The sequence below is a fragment of the Grammomys surdaster genome, unplaced genomic scaffold, assembly GCF_004785775.1.
Source record: "Grammomys surdaster isolate TR1022 unplaced genomic scaffold, NIH_TR_1.0 132, whole genome shotgun sequence".
Classification (NCBI taxonomy): Eukaryota; Metazoa; Chordata; class Mammalia; order Rodentia; family Muridae; genus Grammomys; species Grammomys surdaster.
In genome coordinates, this window is record NW_021604590.1 from 5390 (window position 1) to 26792 (window position 21403).

At 39.3% G+C, this 21403-nt stretch overlaps 1 protein-coding gene across 1 annotated transcript; it reads left to right on the plus strand.

The window, feature by feature from the left end:
- The first annotated feature begins 6438 nt into the window (after positions 1-6438).
- On the plus strand, positions 6439-17019 carry LOC114616759 (zinc finger protein 431-like). The gene is made up of 3 exons (XM_028762206.1): positions 6439-6791; positions 7562-7622; positions 14632-17019. Exons 1-3 carry the CDS (start codon positions 6758-6760, stop codon positions 16514-16516), a joined length of 1980 nt encoding a protein of 659 aa, XP_028618039.1. The 5' UTR covers positions 6439-6757; the 3' UTR covers positions 16517-17019.
- Positions 17020-21403: the final 4384 nt, after the last annotated feature.

Here is a 21403-nt window from a genome sequence, read left to right on the forward strand (position 1 = left end):
GAACTCTTTTTTTGTTTGTTTGTTTGTTTTTTCGAGACAGGGTTTCTTTGTGTAGCCTTGGCTGTTCTGGAACTCACTCTGTAGACCAGGCTGACCTTGAACTCAGAAATCCGCCTGCCTCTGCCTCCCAAGTGCTGGGATTATAGGCATGTGCCACCACTGCCCAGCAGAGGAAGGCAGTTTTACTGAGAGAGTTTTATGGAGACAGGCTAAAGAGAGAACAAGCTAGACACAGGTGAAGATAGAATGAGCCAGACACTCCTGTGTGATGATCACCCCCTACAAAAACGGAATGAGAGCTGTGTCTGCCGCAATCATGCTGTCCTGTCCCTGTCTTCACTATTTCACTTTTCTTTGTTCATTATCACTTCCCTTCTTTTCTGCATTTTCATTTAAGCAGTATTGAATTAATTTTTTTAATTTTTGTTTTGGATATTTTCTTTATTTACATTTCAATTGTTTTCCCCTTTCCAGGTCTCCCCTTCGGAAAACCTCTATACCATTCCCCTTCCCCCTGTCCCTGTGGGGGTGCTCCCCCACCCACCCACTCCAGTCTTCCCACCCTGGCATTACCCTACACTGGGGCATTGAACACGCTCAAGTGATCTGGTCCGTTCAGGTCAGTCAACAGGGTCTAGCAAGAGAGAGAGAGAGTGGGGATGGAGGGACAAGAGACACAAAGAAAGGAGACAGAGGGTCTGATCAAGTCCCCTTTATTGAAAGGAAATCCTGGGTATTTATAGGCACCAGCAGGGGAACGCAGCTGAAGGCTCTTTGCCACCTTGCAGCTGTGGACACTATACAACAAAACAGGGTATGTGAGAAAAACAAAATGTTAATCAGAGTGTGCTCAACTGTTGTGGGCTGTTGAAAAATAAGTCTCTTGTCAGGATATATGGCCTGAGATGGCTGCAAAGATGATAGCCGCTTTCTGCTTGGAGTCGGCTCCCAATACTCAGGCCCAAGGGCAGCTCCTTCCACTGACATCCAACTATGTCATCTTCTGCCACATAGGTGGCCAGAGCCATGGGTTCCTCCATATATACTCTTTGGTTGGTGGCCCAGTCCCCTGGAGATCCGGGGAGTCTGGCAGATTGACACTGTTGCTCACTCATGGGGCTGCAAACCCCTTCAGCTCCTTCAGGCCTTTCTCCAACTCCTCCATCTGGGATGCCACACTCAGTCCAATGTTGGCTGAGAACATCCACCTCTGTATTTGTCAGGCTCTGGCAGAGCCTCTCAGGAGACAGCTATATCAGGCTCCTGTCAGCAAGTACTTCTTGGCATCCACAATAGTGTCTGGGTTTGGTGTCTGTATGTGGGATGGAGCCCCAGGTAGGGCAGTCTCTGGATGGCCTTTCCTTTAGTCTCTGCTCCACATTTTGTCTTCATATTTCCTTCTGTGAGTATTTTCTTACCCCTTCTAAGAAGGACTGAGACATCCACCCTTTGTTCTTCCTTCTTCTTGAGCTTCACATGGTCTGTGAATTGTATCTTGGGTATTTCAAGCTTTTGGGCTAATATGCACTTATCAGTGAGTGCATACCATGTGTGTTCTTTTGTGACTGGGTTACCTCACTCAGGATAATATTTTCTAGTTCCATCCATTTGCCTAAGAATTTCATGAAGTCATTGTTTTTAATAGCTGAGTAGTATTCCATTGTGTAAATGTACCACATTTTTCTGTATCCATTCCTCTGTTGAAGGACATTTGGGTTGTTTCTAGCTTCTGGCTATTATAAATATTATAAATATGAACATAGTGGAACATGTGTCCTTATTACATGTTGGAGCATCTTCTGGGTATGTGTCCAGGAGTGGTATAGGTGCATCCTCAGGTAGTACTAAGTCCAGTTTTCTGGAGAACCTCCAGAGTGCTTTCCAGAATGGTTGCAATCCCACTAGCAATGGAGGAATGTTCCTCTTTCTCTACATCCTCACCAGCATCTGCTGTCATCTGAGTTTTTGATCTTAGCCATTCTGACTAGTGTGAGGTGGAATCTCAGGGCTGTTTTGATTTGCATTTCCCTGATGACTAAGGATGTTGAACAACATTTTTTTAGGTGCTTCTTGGCCACTCCAGTTTCCTCAGTTCAGAATTCTTTGTTTAGCTCTGTTCCTCATTTTTTAATAGGGTTATTTGGTTCTCTGGAGTCTAACTTCTAGAGGTCTTTGTATATATTGTATATTAGCCCTCTATTGGATGTAGTATTGGTAAAGATCTTTTCCCAATCTGTTGGTTGCCATTTTGTCCTATTGACAGTGTCTTTTGCTTTACAGAAGCTTTGCAATTTTGATGTCCCATTTGTCGATTCTTAATCCTTGGAGCATAAGCCATTGGTGTTCTTTTCAAGAACCTTTTTCCTATACCCATGTGTTCAAGTCTTTTCCCCACTTTCACTTCTATTAATTTCAGTGTATCGGGTTCTATATAGAGGTCCTTGATCCACTTGGACTTGAGCTTTGTACAGGGAGATAAGAATGGATCAATTTGTATTCTTCTACATGTTGACCACCAGTTGAACTAACACCATTTGTTGAAAATGCTGTCTTTTTTCTACTGCATGGTTTTAGCTCCTTTATCAAAGATCAAGTGACCATAGGTGTTTGAGTTCATTTCTGGGTCTTCAATACTGTTCCGTTGATCTACCTTCCTTTCCCTGTATGAATACCATGCAGTTTTTATCACTACTTTGCTCTGTAATACAGCTTGAGGTCAAGGATAGTGATTCCTCTAGAAGTTGTTTGATTGATGAGAATTGTTCTCACTATCCTGGGTTTTTTGTTATTCCAAATGAATTTGGAAATTGCTCTTTCTACCTCTATGAAGAATTGAGCTGGAATTTTGATGGGGGTTACATTGAATCTGTAGATTGCTTTTGGTAAGATGGCCATTTTTACTATATTAAACCTGCCAATGCATGAGCATGGGAGATCTTTCCGTCTTCTCAGGTCTTCTTCAGTTTCTTTCTTCAGAGACTTGAAGTTCTACTTGTACAGATCTTTCACTTGCTTGGTTAGATTCACACCAAGATATTTTATATTGTCTGTAACTATTGAGAAGGGTGTTATTTCACTAATTTCTTAGCCTGTTCATCCTTTGAGTAGAGGAAGGCTACTAATTTGTTTGAATTAATTTTATATCTGGACAGTTTGCTGAAGTTGTTTATCAGTTGTAGGAGTTCTTTGGTGGAATTTTGGGGGTCACTTAAGTATACTATCTTTAAATCTACAAACAGTGATATTTTGACTTCTTCCTTTCCAATTTGTATCCCTTTGATCTCTTTTTGTTGTCTAATTGCTCTGGCTAGAACTTCAAGTAGTATATTGAATAGATAGGGAGGGAATTTGCAGTGTTGCCTAGTCCCTGATTTTAGTGGAATTGCTTCAAGTTTGAATTAAGTTTTTAATTGAATATAGATTCTTCTCTCATAAAATATATCCTGACCACTGTTTGCCCTCCCTACACTCCTCCTAGCTACCCCCCCACCCTCTCCTATCCTCCTCTCCCTAAGATCCTACCTCATCCCTGTTTCCTCTTCAGAAAAGAGCAGACCTCCTAAAGAGAATGGTCAAACAGGACAAAACAAGATAGAAAAAGACAAGGTGAGAGCCCTCATATTGAGGCTGGACAAGACAACCTGATAGGAGGAAAAGTGTCTCAAGCTCAAGTGCATGAATCAGAGTTACACCTGCTCCCACTGTTAGGAGTCCCACAAAAACAGTAAGCTAACAGCCAGAACATATCAGCAGAGAACCTGGCACAGACCCATGCTAGCTCCATGCTTGCCATTTCTGTCTCTGTAAGGTTCCTTGAAATCCAGTCATGGATTAGTCTGAGTTCCTTCTCATATCAAGTGCCTCAAGTTAAATCAATCATCGCCATTAAAGTGATGTTTAAAAAAAAAGATGCAAAATTTAAGGCCATGTACTCTTCCTCTGTGGTTTCAGTTCAGCTCTGTTCCAACCATGGATGTTTGGCAGAGTAGAGCCCCAGTGAGGGAGGGCACTGTGAGAGAACAGTGCATGAACCTGTGTGGAAGAAGCCTGAGTTGCATTTTGAGACCATAAGATGTTGAGATACCTAAGCTATGAGACACCTGCCATGGAGAGCTGCCTGTAGGGAGTGGAAGTGACTAAACCAGGAGATGTATGAGAAGTTGCAGGGAGAGGGCCATCTAAGTCTTTAGAAATGGAGGCCCCATGTGTATGACACAGAGCTACAGGATTTGGTGTGTGCCCTGCTGGGTTTCTTTCTTTGCTCCAATCCTCCCTCATTATGTACACATTCCTCTCTATTGGAATGGGAAGGGGTACTCTGTTCCATTGTATGTTGGAAAGATATAACTTGATTTCTGATTTTATAAGATGGGACAACCGAAAGATTGTCTTGAGTGTCAGAAGAGACTTTGGGCATTCAAAGAGTGTACAGGCTGCTGCAGACTAGAAGGATCATTGAAGATAAACTGAATGCGTTTTCATCATGGATAACCATGAACCTATAGTGACCAGGGTCAGAATGTAGTTGATTGGATCAAAAAAAGCTTCCAGACAGGATGATATCTTTGAACACTTGTCTCTCCTTTGTGGCTTTCTTTGGGGGGAGGGGACTTATAAAGTTAGGGTCCAATAATCACTGAAGGAAGACCCCAGAGTCAAGTAGCATGCAAAAACAAAGATGATTTTATTCTGCAGAATTCTAGCATGCAGGGATCTACCATTCGCTAGGATGGAGACAGACATGTAAGTTTTGTAAGCTCAATTTAAATCCAGTTAAAGAAATTCCAGAGAGGAGTAGGTGACCTCTATCCTGATTGGTTGGCTCAATTTCCAGGGGTATGGGTGGCTTTGAGATTGGTCAAGATTTGGGGGAATTTGGGGGACTTTCTTGAACCATTACTGATTAACTATTCTTGGCTCAGGCCTGGGGGCCAGGGCAGCTCCTGATTGGCCACCTGTGAGGGGTGGTTTTCCTGGAATCGACTTGTTTGGACTTTTCCAGTTCTGGGAAATAGAAACTTAGGCCTAGCCTCCCAAACCACCAGTGTGCAGGCTGTCATGGAGTCATCCTGGCTCTGGCCAACTCAGTGCTCTCAATAGAAGCCTTTATAGGAGGAACCTTTCTAGATTGCTTATTGGGGGTGAGATTTGAGTATCTATAGACTCATCCCATTTCGTGTTTTTGTGTGTGTGTGTGTGTGTGCACTTGCGTCTACTGTGTTGTGGTTGAAACTGATCAGTCAGCTTCCTTCTCATGTTGTCTTGCCTTTACCATTATAGACTCTTTCTGTAAATCACATAAGATGCAGTTGAAACAATTATTATTCGGTGCTAAACCTGGTGTTTTAAATTTTTAATCTAGTTGGTTTTGTTTCTCTTTTTGTCTTTGAAGACAAAGTTTCTTTTTCTAGCCCTGGCTATCCTCAAATTAGGTGTGTAGAACATGTAAGTGTCAAACTTAAAGGTCCACCTGACTCTGGCTCCAGAATGCTGGGATTAAATGTGGGCCAACATGCCTGGCTTTTTCTTTGTTTGTTTGTTTTTATATTCTTTGCTGATGGGCCTGTAATGTAGGTTTTTGTACATGTCAGCCATATGCTGTTGTATTGATCTTCATCCACATTGTGAATTTGGAAATTTGGCAGAGAGAATGCACTATTCCTCAGGATGGCATATATTCATGACTTTAATACTGCCTGAGCTTTACTGCCTGCGGTTTCTGAGTCATTGGATTGCAGGTGATAACATTCTTTCTATCTGTTGTGTTTGTTTTGATTTTTTTGAATGAGTATGATTATTTTGCCTGTGTGCATGAATATTTACGTCGTGTATGCCTGGTTCCCATAGTAGTCAGAAGATGGCTTCAGAATTCCTGCACTTGGAGTAATGGAGAGTTGTGAAGCCCCCTTGGAAGAACTGGCAATTGAGCCCAGTTATTTGCAAGACCAGCAAGAGCTCTTCACTGCTGAGTCATCTCCTGTTCTGCGTTGCTTATTCAGGACCAAGACTTACATTGACAATATTTTCATCTGTTCAATTGTATCCGTTTAAAGATACATCATGGTTTAGGAAGATCTCATCACTGTTACAGTTGAAACTTGGGCACTTCAGAATTCTGGAAGATGGATATAGAACTGGAGTGAATGTGTAATTCTTTGTAGGAACTCCAGTAAAAACCTCTGAGTTCTTTCTCTCTTTCTTGTTTGATTGATTGATTTTTACAAGAGAGACAGGATCTTAATATGTACCTCTGGCTGTCCTGGATAGACCAGGTGAATGCTGGAAGCCAGTATGCTCAGCTTGCCCATCGTTGTTTGTAGTTGTAATTGTTCATACAGTTTCTCTGATGTGTGCTGGTACTGTTTGCATATCTCTCTCTCTCTCTCTCTCTCTCTCTCTCTCTCTCTCTCTCTCTCTCTCTCTCTCTGGTATTTACTATTTCTCTTGCAAGGTTATATCCTCTTCAAAGAGCAAAGAAATGACCAAGGTAAACCTTGGTATTAAGTTTCTTTCTAAGATGACTTGGCAATTACATTAGAACTTCTGGGTCAAGAAATAAGTGGGGGAAGTAGCATAATTATTCAAATATATTGTCAATGAAGCATATATTTACAGTGATGTCGGTATCATGGTTTGTGTTGTACACATGTATGGGATATTTTAGGATGCAGTGACCTATGAGGATGTGCATGTGAACTTCACTCGGGAAGAATGGGCATTGCTGGATTCTTCCCAGAAGAGTCTCTACAAAGATGTGATGCTGGAGACCTACAAGAACCTCACGGCTATAGGTAAGACAGTGGATTTTCTTTCCCTTTATAAATAAGGGAAAAACTGTTTGTTACTGATGTTTTTCTGCAGTTTTAATTGAGATTGAGGACGAGTGAGGTGAATAAATCAGGGTCACTAATAATATTGCTGTGAATGGTCCTGGTATTTTGTATTCTGATGTTAATTCCACTTTCCTGGGAGAGGTCCATGGACAGTACTCAAGGACTTCTTGTGAACCATCCCCTAATGAAAAAAGGAGCCAATCACTGGGCGAGTAGGAGGCGGGACTTCTGGGTTGCACTGAGGAAGAGAGTTAGGGGCTTTTGGGAGGGATTAGCTCATAGGCAAGATGTAGCTGAGAGTTTCCCGGTATCATGGCAGATCCGCAAGGATCCGACACAGGAGGATTAGATTTAATAAGGCGCACAAGGTTAGTTTTTAGTTGTTGCGCCCAGAGATTGAGTTACCGTTGTTTCTAAACTGGTATTTTTCTTCTTGTGTTAACTCGTCCTAGTTCTAGAGAGAAAGGTATGGCGACAAAGCGTGGGTTTGCATGATGTGCCCCCCAAAGGCTATGGGGGCTTGAAGCAGGGGGATGGTGTGGAAGTGACCCGCCAGTGGGAAACTAGCGAGCTGGTTGGTGAGATTTTGGAGATCTCGAGCTCCAGCCAGTGTAGAGAACAGTGCGGGGACTTGGCTGGCAGCAGAGCCAGGAAGCTGCCGGGCATTCTCTTTAACTTACATTTTGCATAATTTCCAGTAATATACATTTTCTGGTACTATATTTTAGGCTACAGTTGGGAAGACCATAATATTGAAGAACATTGTCAAAGTTCCAGAAGACATGGAAGGTAATTTTCATGTGCAAATTGGTATGGGTATGCCTCTGGAGAAATGTTAATGTGTCCTGGAAGGTGTTTTTTGTTTTGTTTTTTTGTTTTGTTTTTGTTTTTCCAATGAGGGTGGGACATGATTCTTTATATGATGTGGATGAGAAAAGTAAATAACTTTTTTTTTTTTGTAATTTGTTACCTTACTGAGTAACTATGAGAAATAAAAAATACCATAGGCAATAGTTTATAATATCACAAGTAAACATACAAGGAAAAAAATGACATTTTTGTTAGAGCAAGCTCCAATATCCAGTACATGTTCTATAGCTTTCAGATACTTCAAGACATTTGATACCACTCATGTGTTGGCCAGATGTGAAGCTGAATTCTTTCTACGGTTGTGGAAATTCTCTTTATAATTACTTGTAGGCAGTGGCACTCCTGCCTTTCCCCGCAGCATGAAGGAGGTGATGCGGCGATGCTTTCTTCTGTGCCCTCCTGCTTCATGAAATAGATAAGAGAAGGGAGGTGTAGCTGAGCACATGCTCTCAGATACAGTGCAACAGTCCGTTATTTCAATGTCTAATAAAATTCAAATGAAACAAGACTCTCAGGGAAGAAAATAAGGACAATGAATATCCTTTTACAAAGTTTTTAGATTTAAAAAATTAGTAAACAATAATAATAATAAATGAAATAAAAACATTAAATCTAAAATTAAAAATCTAAATTTAAAAATGAATATAAACCACATAACCCTCAAAATTATGTTCAGAGATGTCATAATTTCAGCTTAATATGTAAACAAAAGATCCATTTTTTAACTCAGGATAATTTAACAAGTGTTTATAAGGTCTACCTAAAAGTTTCTTGTTTTGTTATTTTCAAAACCTGTGTAGTTCTGAGTTATGCATCCCAGTTTTGAATATTACACCTACTAGGCTTCCAAGCACTCTAGAAGAGGACACTTAACTAGAATTACTGCCATCTGACCAGCTGATAGGCCTGTCACGGGCTTGTTATTACTCCTGGTGTGCTCTGTTCTTTTATGTCTAAAACATGCTTGTGCTAAGCCAAACAAATTACACAATTTAAATCCTGAGCTGCTCCAAGCTTCTGATAAATTGGTGTGTAGAGATGGTAAAAGTTTTATTCATTTACTGGAGACATAGAATGTGCTACTAATGTTTCATAAAATCCAGTCTAACAAAATACATAATCACTCAATCAAATGGAACATGTAGTTACTGAAAGCCTTTTGACATATAGTAGACATGAAATGTGTCAAGGATTTTAACAATATATATCTAGTATATAAGGCATTTCAACAATTGAAAAGCTTGTTTCTTTTAACGAACAGATTTCTAAAAGGATATATCAGTATACATTGTATTATAACAAAGGCCAAGTTAGCAATGGATGTAATTCTACATTTTATAATATCTCACTGAAATATAATTTTTTAATAAAATACAATATACTACAAAAGATTCATAATTACAAAATGTGAAAACTATGCAATAAAATTGAATAGAGACAACCAAGCCATCAGGCTTGTAACAAAGGTAAAACAATCGTGAGGTGAGAGATGCTAATTTAGTCATTTTATAAGGAATAAACTAAAAGAATCCTACAAGAACAAAACAGAAACAAAATAAAAACAAAGATGTCAGAAGGTCATAAATGTGTTGGAAACATTTCCCAGTCTCTTGCTCCCCTCTCCCCAGGTGCAACATAATGTCATGTTGGCTACAAACTGCACAATCTCATGTACACAGCAATGTCTTTAAAGTGGAGACCAATGAAAGGAATTGAAGGTGGTAGAGGAAACCCACAGTTGATTAAGCTGTTTTGAGAAAAAATGTGAATGCTTTCATTGTTTTGGAAGGTGTTATTGAAAGGGTTAACGAGTCAGATCAAATAGCCAACGTTCTATCTCAATGAAAGACAGGATTAAGTGGAACAGTTTAAGGCTGTGAAATTCCACAAGTCCAAATGAATGTTTAAATGGGAGGAATAAATATAAACACTTGCACTCAAGCAAATATTCATAATGTAGAACATGGCAACTCTAGTCATATAATCTTCTTCTTCTTCTTCTTCTTCTTCTTCTCCTTCTCCTTCTCCTTCTTCCTTCTTCCTTCTTCCTTCTTCCTTCTTCCTTCTTCCTTCTTCCTTCTTCCTTCTTCCTTTTTCCTCTTCCCCTCCTCTCTACAATCCATTCCTTCACCTTCCCCTCTTTCTCCTTCCCTTCCTCCTCCTTCTCCTCCTTCTTCAGCAGTGTCTTACTATGCATCCTTAGCTGGTTTGAAATTCCCAGAGGAATTCTCAGGAAGTACTGTGATAAAGGTGTGCATCTCCCTACCTGACCAAAATCCTCTCATTTAATTTACAGTATCAGTCACTTTCTCTCATTGTGATAAAATACTGGAAGTAAACAATTTTAAAGGAATAGAAGTTTATTTAAGTTGGTAGGCTGAACCCATGGCCACTGCTTTGGGCCTGTTGCTTTGGGCCTTTGACAGCACAGAATCTTCTGGAAGGAGCACAAGGCAGAAGTTTTCTATCTCATGGTGGTCAAAGTGAGAGAGGAAAAGGTTGAGGTCTCTTTAAAGGAGACTTTAAAAGGCATGATCCTAATAATCTAACTTCTCTCCATTGAGGTTTTGTCTTAAAGGTTGTATCTTTCAATACCACCAAATTAACGACTGCACTTTCAACACCTTTACTATTGTGGGCACTCACTAGCCATAGCAATAGTCCTACACAGGAATTCATATAGTCCTTCATTTATACAAGTAAGGTCCTTTTACAGAAAAAAAAAATGTAAAGAAGACATTTTCACACTATGAGAATATTTTGAGGATTCTGTTTCGACTTGATATTTGTACTCATTGGGTAGTACATTATTTGGGTTTCCAAAAGGATGGCTTAAATATTTGTTGTCAGGTGGAAATATAAACTCCATACTTAACACTTTGTCTTCTGGATTGAGAGCCAATGAAAGACTAATGGATCAGTTTTCAATAATATTGCATCCAGATGAATAGAAGAGGAAAAGATAATGGGTGCTCAGATGCTGCCCAAATGAAGCTCATTAAAGAATATTAATTTGAATACTGTCTCTGTGCCCTCTGGTTAGTCTGGCTAAGGATTTATCTATCTTGTTGATTTTCTCAAAGAACCAGCTCCTGGTTTTGTCGATATTTTGTATAGTTCTTTTTGTTTCTACTTGGTTGATTTCAGCCCTGAGTTTGATTTTTTCCTGCCTTCTACTCCTCTTGGGTGTATTTGCTCTTTTTGTTCTAGAGCTTTCAGGTGTGCTGTCAAGTTGTTAGTTTATGCTCTCTCCAGTTTCTTTTTGTAGGCACTTAGAGCTATGAGTTTTCCTCTTAGCACTGCTTTCGATTTGTCCCACAAGTTTTGGTATGATGTGTCCTCATTTTCATTAAATTCTAAAAAACATCTTTAATTTCTTTATTTCTTCCTTGACCATTGAGTAGAGAGTTGTTCAGTTTCCACGTGTATGTGGGCTTCCCATTGTTTTTGTCATTATCGAAGACCAGCCTTAGCCATGGTGATCTGATTGGATGCAATGGATTATTTCAATCTTTTTGTATCTGTAGAGGCTTGTTTTGTGACCAATTATATGGTCCATTTTGGAGAAAGTACCATGAGGTGCTGAGAAAAAGGTATATTCTTTTGTTTTAGGATGAAATGTTCTATAGATGTCTGTTAAATCCATTTGGTTCATAATAACTATTGTTAATTTCATTGTGTCTCTGTTTAGTTTCTGTCTCCATGATCTGTCCATTGATGAGAGTGGGGTGTTGAAGCCCACTATTGTTGTGTGAGGTGCAATGTGTGCTTTGAGCTTTAGTAAAGTTTCTTTTATGTATGTGGGTGCCCTTGCATTTGGAGCATAGATGTTCAGAATTGAGAGTTCATCTTTGTAGATTTTGATGAAGTGTCCTTCCTTATCTTTTTAAATTACTTTTGGTTGAAAGTCTATTTTATTTGATATTAGAATGGCTACTCCAGCTTGTTTCTTGGGACCATTTGCTTGGAAAATTGTTTTCCATCCTTTTACTCTGACGTAGCGTCTGTCTTTGTCACTGAGGTACGTTTCCTGTATGCAGCAAAATTCTGGGTCCTGTTTGTGTATCCAGTCTGATAGTCTACATCTTTTTATTGTGGAATTGAGTCCATTAATGTTAAGAGATATTAAGGAAAATGATTGTTGCTTCTTGTTATTTTTGTTATTAGAGGTGGAATTATGTTTGTGTAGCTATCCTCTTTTGGGGTTGTTGGAAGATTACTTCCTTGCTTTTTCTAGGTTGTAGTTTCCCACCTCGTGTTTGAGTTTTCCATCAATTATCCTTTGAAGTGCTGGATTTGTGGGAAGATATTGTGTACATTTGGTTTTGTCATAGAATATCTTGGTTTCTCCATCTATGGTAATTGAGAGTTTTGCTGGGTATAGTAGTCTGGGCTGGCATTTGTGTTCTCTTAGGGTCTGTATGGCATCTGTCCAGAATCTTCTGGCTTTTATAGTCTCTGGTGAGAAGTCTGGTGTAATTCTTATAGGTCTGCCTTTATATATTACTTGACCTTTTTCCCTTACTGCTTTTAGTATTTTTTCTTTGTTTTGTGCATTTGATGTTTTGATTATTATGTGACAGGAGGAATTTCTTTTCTGGTCCAGTCTATTTGGAGTTCTGTAGACTTCTTGTATGTTCATGGACATCTCTTTCTTTAGGTTAGGGAAGTTTTCCTGTATAATTTTGTTGAAGATATTTACTGGCCCCCTAAGTTGAGAATCTTCATTCTCATCTATACCTATTATCCTTAGGTTTGGTCTTCTCATTGTGTCCTGGATTTCCTGGATGTTTTGAGTTAGGAGCTTTTTGCATTTTGCATTTTCTTTGACAGTTGTGTCAATGTTTTCCATGGTATTTTCTTTAACCTGATATTCTCTCTTCTGGCTCTTGTATTCTGTTGGTGAAGCTTGCATCCATGACTCCTGATCTCCTTCCTAGTTTTTCTATCTCCCTTTGAGATTTCTTTATTGTTTCTACTTCCATTTTTAGATCCTGGATGGTTTTGTTTAATTGCTTCACCTGTTTGGTTGTGTTTTCTTGCAGTTCTTTAAGGGATTTTTGTGTTTTCTCTTTAAGGGGTTCTACCTGTTTACCTATGTTCTCCTCAAATTCTTTGAGAGTGTTATTTATGTCCTTCTTAAAGTCCTCTATCATCATCATGAGAAGTGATTTTAATTCTGAATCCTGCTTTTCCAGTGTGGTGGGGTGTCCAGGGCTTGCAATGGTGGGAGAACTGGGTTCTGATGGTGCCAAGTAACTTTGGTTTCTGTTGCTTATGTTCTTGTGCTTGCCTTTCACCATCTGCTTAACTCTAGTGATACCTTCACTCACTGTCTCTGACTGGAGCCTGTCTTTCCAGTTATCTTGCTTGTGTCAGAACTCCTCAGAGTCCAGATGTCTCTGTCATCCTGTGATCCTGAGGTCCTGGGAGGAAGAACTGCTGGGACTCAGGCTGCCTCTTGGATCCTGAAATCCCACTGCTCTGAATGCAGTGGTTCCTCCACTGCTCATAGTGCACTGGTTCTCTGAGTGCAGTGGCTCATGTAGGATGGTTCAGAATAAGGTGTCGTCACAGGAACAGACCAGCTAGGTGTCTGCCCCAGCCAAAAGGACCAGGAGGGGGGCAGAAGGGAAATGGTATTCCAGAGGGGCAGGGTTTGAGTGGCTGATGGGTCTTGAGTGTCCCAGACTCCCAGTTGTAACTCTGGGAGTTATAGGGTAGTGGGAGAGGGTTCTTACCCACTGCTCTGAGTGCAGTGGTTCCTATATGGTGTCTTCATGGGAGCAGACCAGCTAGGTGTCTGCCTCAGCTAAAAGGGGTCCTGGAAGTTTTAAAGAAAAGCAATAGTGTAAAAAAAAGCACTTCTTTAAGTATATTGATTACTAAATTCTCACAATTCCATATGTCAGCTGTCTGATTTGTGTTTGCAAGACGTTCCTCTAAGAGAGAAGACAGGGAAACAATGCCTTAACAGATACTACCCTTTGAATCCTAGCCACATTGCAGTTACTCTGTAGAACTGTCAATCTATTTAGTCTCATTTCACTCACATATTACAAAAGATATATATCTATATGGATATATTAAATAGGTGATAAGTATATGTTTCCAATAAGCAAATATCCTATAGTAAAGCCGATTACTCATAAAGTAACATTGCTAAGTTTAAGTGAGAGGGGTAGTTTATGAGAGTCAAGAATGTTGTTGATGAGAAACCTTAATTACTGTACCACATGTCTATGATGAACAAAAAGTCAAACAGTGTGAATGTAATGTGGAAATCTTTAATTAGTTATTTTTCCTTTAATAGGTAAATCCTGTGTCACAGTGGATACAAGCCATGTGAACATAGGGATAATGAAAGAAGCAATGTACCCCTCTGTCTCCCAGAACAACTGAAATATGTGTAGTAGTTCCCATTTGAGCAGACTTTCTCAGTGTGGTACAAGTTTATAATTAGTTGACTTTCCAACTTCGTTGAGAATATATCCATAAACTCACACTGCAGAAAATCCCTATGAGTATTGGGAATGTGGAAAATTCTTTTCTGTTTGTCCTGGTCCACTTTGCCATTGTAGAATGCAAGTGTAGTGTATTTCACAATATAGGAAAATTCATGAATGTACTCAGTGTGGTAAAGCTGTGAGCTCTTCCAGTTTTCTTCACATATGTGAAAAATCTCATAGAGAAAAAGGATGCTACAAATGTGAGCCAAGTACTAACACTCTTACCATTACAAGTGTCCTCAAGATGCAAAACAACCCATAATGAAGGGGAAACATGAATATAAACAAAGTGATAAAACCTTAGGATGTGATTCCTCTTTGCAGTTAGACCAAATTGTAAAATTAATTCCTACAGATAAAAAGATTCATTGGTGTAGTGATTGTGGTAAACCCTTCACATGTGCCAATTTTCTTTGCAGGCATGAAAGAAGTACTGGAGAGAAACTCTCTAAATATACTCAGTGTGGTAAAGCCTTTGCATGTCACAGTTATCCTCAAAGGCATGAAAGACTTCATACTGGAGAGAAATCCTACAAATGCAATCAGTGTGGTAAAGCCTTTGCGCGTCATTTTAATCTTCGAATTCATGAAATAATACATACTGGAGAGAAACCCTACAAATGTAATAGATGTGATAAAGCCTATTCACAACACAGTCATCTTCGAAGACATAAAAGCACACATACTGGAGAGAAACCCTACGCATGTAAGCAATGTGATAAAGCCTTTCTATACCATTCTGAACTTCAACGCCATGGACAAATTCATACTAGAGAGAAACCCTACGCATGTAAGCAATGTGATAAAGCCTTTACATACTATTCTGAACTTCATATTCATGAAAGAGTTCATACTGGAGAGAAAGACTACACATGTAATCAGTCTGATAATGCCTTTGCACATCATTGTAATCTTCAAGTTCGTGAAATGATGCATACTGAAGAGAAACCCTACAAATGCAGTGATAAAGCCAATTCACAACTCAATACTCTCCAAATACATAAAAGCACACATACTGCAGAGAAATCCTATGAATGTGATCAATGTGGTAAAGCCTTTGCATATTCTAGTTGTCTTCAAAGACATAAAAGAACACACACTGGAGAGAAACCTTACAAATGTAATCAGTGTGGTAAAGCCTTTGCACAACATGGTCATCTCCAAATGCATATAATGATACATACTGGAGAGAAACCTTACAAATGTAATCAGTGTGGTAAAGCCCTTGCATCTCATAGTTATCTCCAAGTACATAAACGAACACATACTGGAGAGAAACCCTATGAATGTGACCAATGTGGTAAAGCCTTTGCACAACACAGTTATCTCCAAATACATAAAAGAATACACACTGGAGAGAAGCCCTATAAATGTGATCAATGTGATAAAGCTTTTGCATCTCATAGTAATCTCCAAGTACATAAAAGAACACATACTGGAGAGAAAGCCTATGAATGTAGTCAATGTGGTAAAGCCTTTGGATATCATAGTTGTCTTCAAATACATAAAAGAACACATACAGGAGAGAAACCTTATAAATGTAATCAGTGCGATAAAGCCTTTGCACAACACAGTGACCTCCAAGTGCATATAATAACACATACTGGAGAGAAACCTTACAAATGTAAACAGTGCGGTAAGGCCTTTGCATCTCATAGTTATCTCCAAGTACATAAAAGAACACATACTGGAGAGAAACCCTATGAATGTAATCTATGTGGTAAAGCCTTTGCATATCATGGTCGTCTTCAAATACATAAAAGAACACATACTGGAGAGAAACCGTATGAATGTAATCAGTGTGGTAAAGCCTTTGCACAATACAGTAATCTCCAAGTACATAAAAGAACACACACTGGAGAGAAACCCTATGAATGTAATCAATGTGGTAAAGCCTTTGCATATCACAGTTATCTTCAAGTACATAAAAGAACACACACTGGAGAGAAACCCTATGAATGTGATCAATGCGGTAAAGCCTTCGCATATCCTGGTCATCTTCAAATACATGAAAGAATACATACTGGAGAGAAACCCTATGGATGTAATGAATGTGATAAAGCCTTTGCAGGTCAAAATGATCTTAAAAGACATGAAAGAATTCATACTGGAGAGAAACCTTACAAATGTAAACAATGTGATAAAGCCTTTGCATGTAACTCTAGTCTCCGAATACATAAAGCTACCCATACTGGAGAGAAACCCTATGAATGTAAGCAATGTGGTAAATCTTTTGCCTCTCATGGTCAACTTCAAAAGCATGATAGAATTCATACTGGAGAGAAACCCTACGAATGTAATTAGTGCAATAAAGCCTTTGCACAACACAGTCATCTCCCACTGCATAAAATAACACATACTGGAGAGAAATCTTACAACTATAGTCAATGTAAAGCCTATTCACAATCAAGTCACCTCCAAGTAGATGAAAGATCACATACTAGAGAGTTACCCTAGTCATGTAATTAATGTGGTAAAGCCTTTACAGGTCACAATGATCTTCAAAGGTGTGGTGGTTTGAATATGCTTGGCCCTTGGCAAGTTGCCCTGTTAGGAGGTGTGGCCTTTCAGGAGTAGGTGAGACCTTCTTTGAGGAAGCGTGCGGGGGTGGGCTTTGAGAACCTATGCTTAAGCTCCACCCAGGGCAGAAGAGTCTTTTCCTAGCTGCTTTCTGATCAAGATGTAGAACTCTTTGCTCCTCTAGTACCATATCTGCTTGGACACTGCCATTCTTTCTGCCATGGTGATAATAGACTGAACCTCTGAATCTGTACACTACCCTCAATTAAATATTGTCTTCTATAAGAGTTGTCTTGGTCATGGTATCTTTTCACACCAATAAAACTCAAAGCAAAAGGCATAAAAAAATATCACACTGGAGAAAAACCCTATAAATGTATTAAATATGGCGAAGCCTTTGCACATTTCTATAGTCTTCATTATAACAAAAGTATTCATGCTTCCATCCACTGAAACCCTGTGAATGGAAGCAATGTACAACATTTGCCTTTCATAGTTATCTCTGAATGCACTAAAGAACCCATGCTGGAGGAAAACATGAATGTACTAAATGTGGTAAAGTCTCTGTGTTTTGAAATCTGCATAGATCCATAACAATTCAAACACATGGTCAAAGTAAAGACCAAAAGGTTGATGCAGTCAGGCTGTTTGGGTTAGAAGGTTATGGGTTAGGGTTAAGGTTAGGGTGCTTGGGGTTACGGTTACTATTAGAAAATTAATGGTTATGGTTAGAGGATTAGAGGGATAGGGCTAGACAGGGTAGGGTTAGAGGAATAGGAATAGACAGTGTTGGAGCTGGAGTTAGGGTTAGAGGATTAGGGAGACTAGGTTAGAAGGGATAGGGTTAGGGAGATGGGATAGGGTTAGGGAGATGGGATAGGGTTAGACAATAAGGGTTGAGGGTTGGATTAGGTTAGGGTTGGGGTTTAGGGTCAGAGGTTAGGGGTAGAGGATTTGGGTTTAGGATTAGGGTCAGATTTAGGGTTATGATGTTTCTTCATCTGTAGAATGGTTAGGGATAGTGGTTAGGAGTTTGGGACAAGGTTAGGGTAACTCAGTGCTAGGGTTAGGGTTAAGGTAACTCAGGGTGAGAGTTAGGGTTCAGGTTAGTTTCCATTCACAGGTGGCCCGAGCCCACCAAAAAAATGTAAGCATCGAACTTGATGGAGGCATTTTAAGTAGTCTGATCATGCGGCCCATATAACCTGTAGGAGGCTCATAGTCCCCATTTCTATTCTACCTAGTGTTCATCCATGGATTGACTAACAAGTTCATGAAGTCAGTCTGAAGTCTAGAGGAGGGATTTTCCCACGTTGATATAATACACCAATGTCATGTTTCCACTAATATATTGTGAATGCTTTTGTTCATAACTTTCTTTGTTCTTTTATTGTATGTAAAATAAACACATACTGTTATTATACAAGAAAATGAACTTCGTGGGTATGGAGAGATGGCTCAGTGGTTAAGAGCACTGACTGCACTTCCAGAGGTCCTGAGTTCAAATCCCAGCAACCACATGGTGGCTCACAACCATCTGTAATGAGATCTGATGCCCTCTTCTGGTGTGTCTGAAGACAGCTACAGTGTATTGATATATAATAAATAAATAAATAAATCTTTAAAAAAAAGAAAAAAAAAGAAAATGAACTTCGTACTAATCTAATCTGTTTGACTAGGTCATGGTCACTGATATTTGGCTACAGAATTAGTTCTTATGGTTTGAATGTGAAATAATCTCCAGAGTTCATGAATTTGAACAGTGACTCACAAGCTGGTGATGCTGTTATGCAGTCATGCAACCTTTAGGAAATGGAGGCTCCTTTGAGGAATGGTTTATTGTCAAGTACTCAAGGCTTATAGTCATTGTAAGTTTCTATTTGATCTCTGATTCCTAATCTCAGACTAATTGTCAAGCTAGATTCCCAATACTGTCCCCATAACTTTCCTACCATAATGGAGTATTTCCCTGAAACTATCAGCTAGAGTATACATTTCATTCCTCCCTTCACATGCTATCGCTTACTGTCAGAGGACACCAACTGAAACAACTTTCTCATGTTTCCTTGTTAGACAGAAGTACATTTTTATATCATTTATGTAATCACCCAAGTCAATGCCAGGTACCAGCTTATACCCAACTATTTAGATTTGTGTTTCTATGGAAGTGTAGTTACAGATGGATGGGAGCTGCCATGTGAGTGCTACAAATGAAACTGGTTCTAACAACTCTGCATGATCTCTCCACCCTCACCAACCCACTTTCAATAAAATAAAATAGAATACCATACACAAGATATTTGGGATCCTAGAACTGGGGAAAAGCTGCAGGCAGGTAGTGAGGTTGACCTAAAAGAAACTATGTGTGCTGCAGCTGACAGAGCTGGAAGAGTAGGCATACCTAAGTCTTGGATTCCTGGCAATTTCTTCATAACCTCAAGTAGCTGAACAAAGATCTACAGATTTTATGTTTTTCCTGCTGGATTTTGGTCTTGCTTTTGTGTGTTCATTCTTTGCTATGCACTGGTTCTCTGTGGAATAGAATTATTTATTCTGTGGCATTGTGTGTTGAAAACATAACAGTCTCATTTAAGGATACGTAGAGTGTGGTAGATTAAAAAGTATTTTTCACTAAGAATTGAAGAAAGATATGGTGGTTAACTGAGAATGGCTCCCACAGAGTCATATGTTTGAATACTTAATTTTCAGTTGGTAGAACAGTTTGGGAAGGAGCCTGAGTATGGCCATTTTGAACGAAGTGTGTCACACGGGTGCACTTTGAGGCTTTAAAAGCTTCTGACCATGCCTATTGAGCTTGCTCACTCTTGTCTGAGGTTCAAAAATGTGAGCTGTAAGCTCTTCCTGCTGCCAGATGTTTATATAGGCATCATTAACTCTTAACCCTTTGGAACTGTAAGCTCAATTTGATGTTTTCAAATATAATTTGTCTGGGTCTTGGTGTGTTTTATGACAGCAATAGAAAGGCAACTACAGAAGTGGTCCGTTGAAGATCAGAAGACAGAAAAATCTCTCCTTCCAACTTTAGGAAACAGGGAAGAAATTTTTTCTAACTTTAGCTCTAACGCAGTTAACATCAGTCCCATGTCTTTGAAGTTAGAAGTGATCCCAAGATTGACAGGTCTAAACTTCCAGGAAGACGCAACCCTGTCAAGAACATGCTCCTTTACTTCTTTTTTTTTTTTTAAATAGGTTTTAAGATTTAATTATTTTATTTATATGAGTACATTGTTGCTGTCTTCAGACACACCAGAAGGTGACATCGGATCCAATTACAGATGGTTGTGAGCCACCATGTGGTTGCTGGGAATTGAACTCAGGACCTCTGGAAGAGTGATCAGTGTTCTTAACCTCTGAGCCATCTCTCCAGCCCGTTCCTTTACTTCTAAACAAACCAATATCAAATGAATTCTCAGATCCCTCTTCTATAGAAGACTGCCCTGCTAAGAATGATGGTCCAACGGCACAGGATTAAATAAATACTGTTGTTTATTGCAGATTTAATGTGTATTATATATTATAGTGTACTTAGTGAATCAAGATCAGCTGGAGTTTTAATGAGACCCTGTCTCAAACAAAAAAACAAATCAGAAATGTATTTGTTAAGGGCCAGCTGACTCCATTTTTCCTTCCTTTTCCTAATTAAACCTAATGTTAAATTTTGATTAATTTCTACATTGTTCGCTATTGTATTTTCTCTAATAATATCCCAAGTTAAAGTTTAACTTGTCATTTTGACTTGTTCTTCCTCTATATTCTTAAGATGGACACATAGTAAATTCTTTCCATTGTTCCTGGTATGTTCTGAGAACTGGCTGGTAGTTAACTAAATTACTAACTGCAAAAAAATTCCACTTTGTAATCATTTGCTATATACCTCATCTTTCAGCTTAAATACTAAAAGGCCCTTCTGCTTTTATTTTTAAGTTTATTTTATTCATTTATTCACTTTATATCCCAATATCAGCCCAGCCACCCTTCCCAGTACCCCTCATACAGATCCTCCCTCATGCCTCTCTTTCCTTTGAGAAGGGAAAGTCCTCCTTTGAGTATTACCCCACCACTGCCCCAATTACCCCACCCTGACACATCAAGTCTCTACAAGAATTAGGAACATCCTCTCCCAATGAGGCCAGACAAAGAAGCCCGGTTAGGTGAATGGGATCCACAGGCAGGCATCAGATTCAGGGACAGCTCCTGCTCCAGTTGTTGGAGGACCCTGAACATCTGCTACATATGTGTAGGGGACCTAGGTTCAGCCCATGCTGGCTCTTTTGTTGGTGGTTCTGTCTCTGGGCTCTCCTGCTTTTATTCAGGGATGATTTAAAATCGCTTTTTTTTTTCTTTAAGATTTTAGGTCTATTTTAAGATCTAAAATTTGGGTTATACTACAGAAGTGACCATGTAGACCAGCATGACCTCAAACTCATAGATATGAATTTGCTTCCAAAGTGCTTGGATTTATAGTGTGTGCTACCATGCTTGTCGATATGCATTTTTTGAAAATGATTGTATGGACATTGTTGATAAACACTTGATATGACTTTAAGAGGTATTGTATTGTCCCAGTTCCCCAATGCTCCCTTTTATCTATGTTGTGTAGTTTTGTTTCTCTCTCTCTCTCTCTCTCTCTCTCTCTCTCTCTCTCTCTCT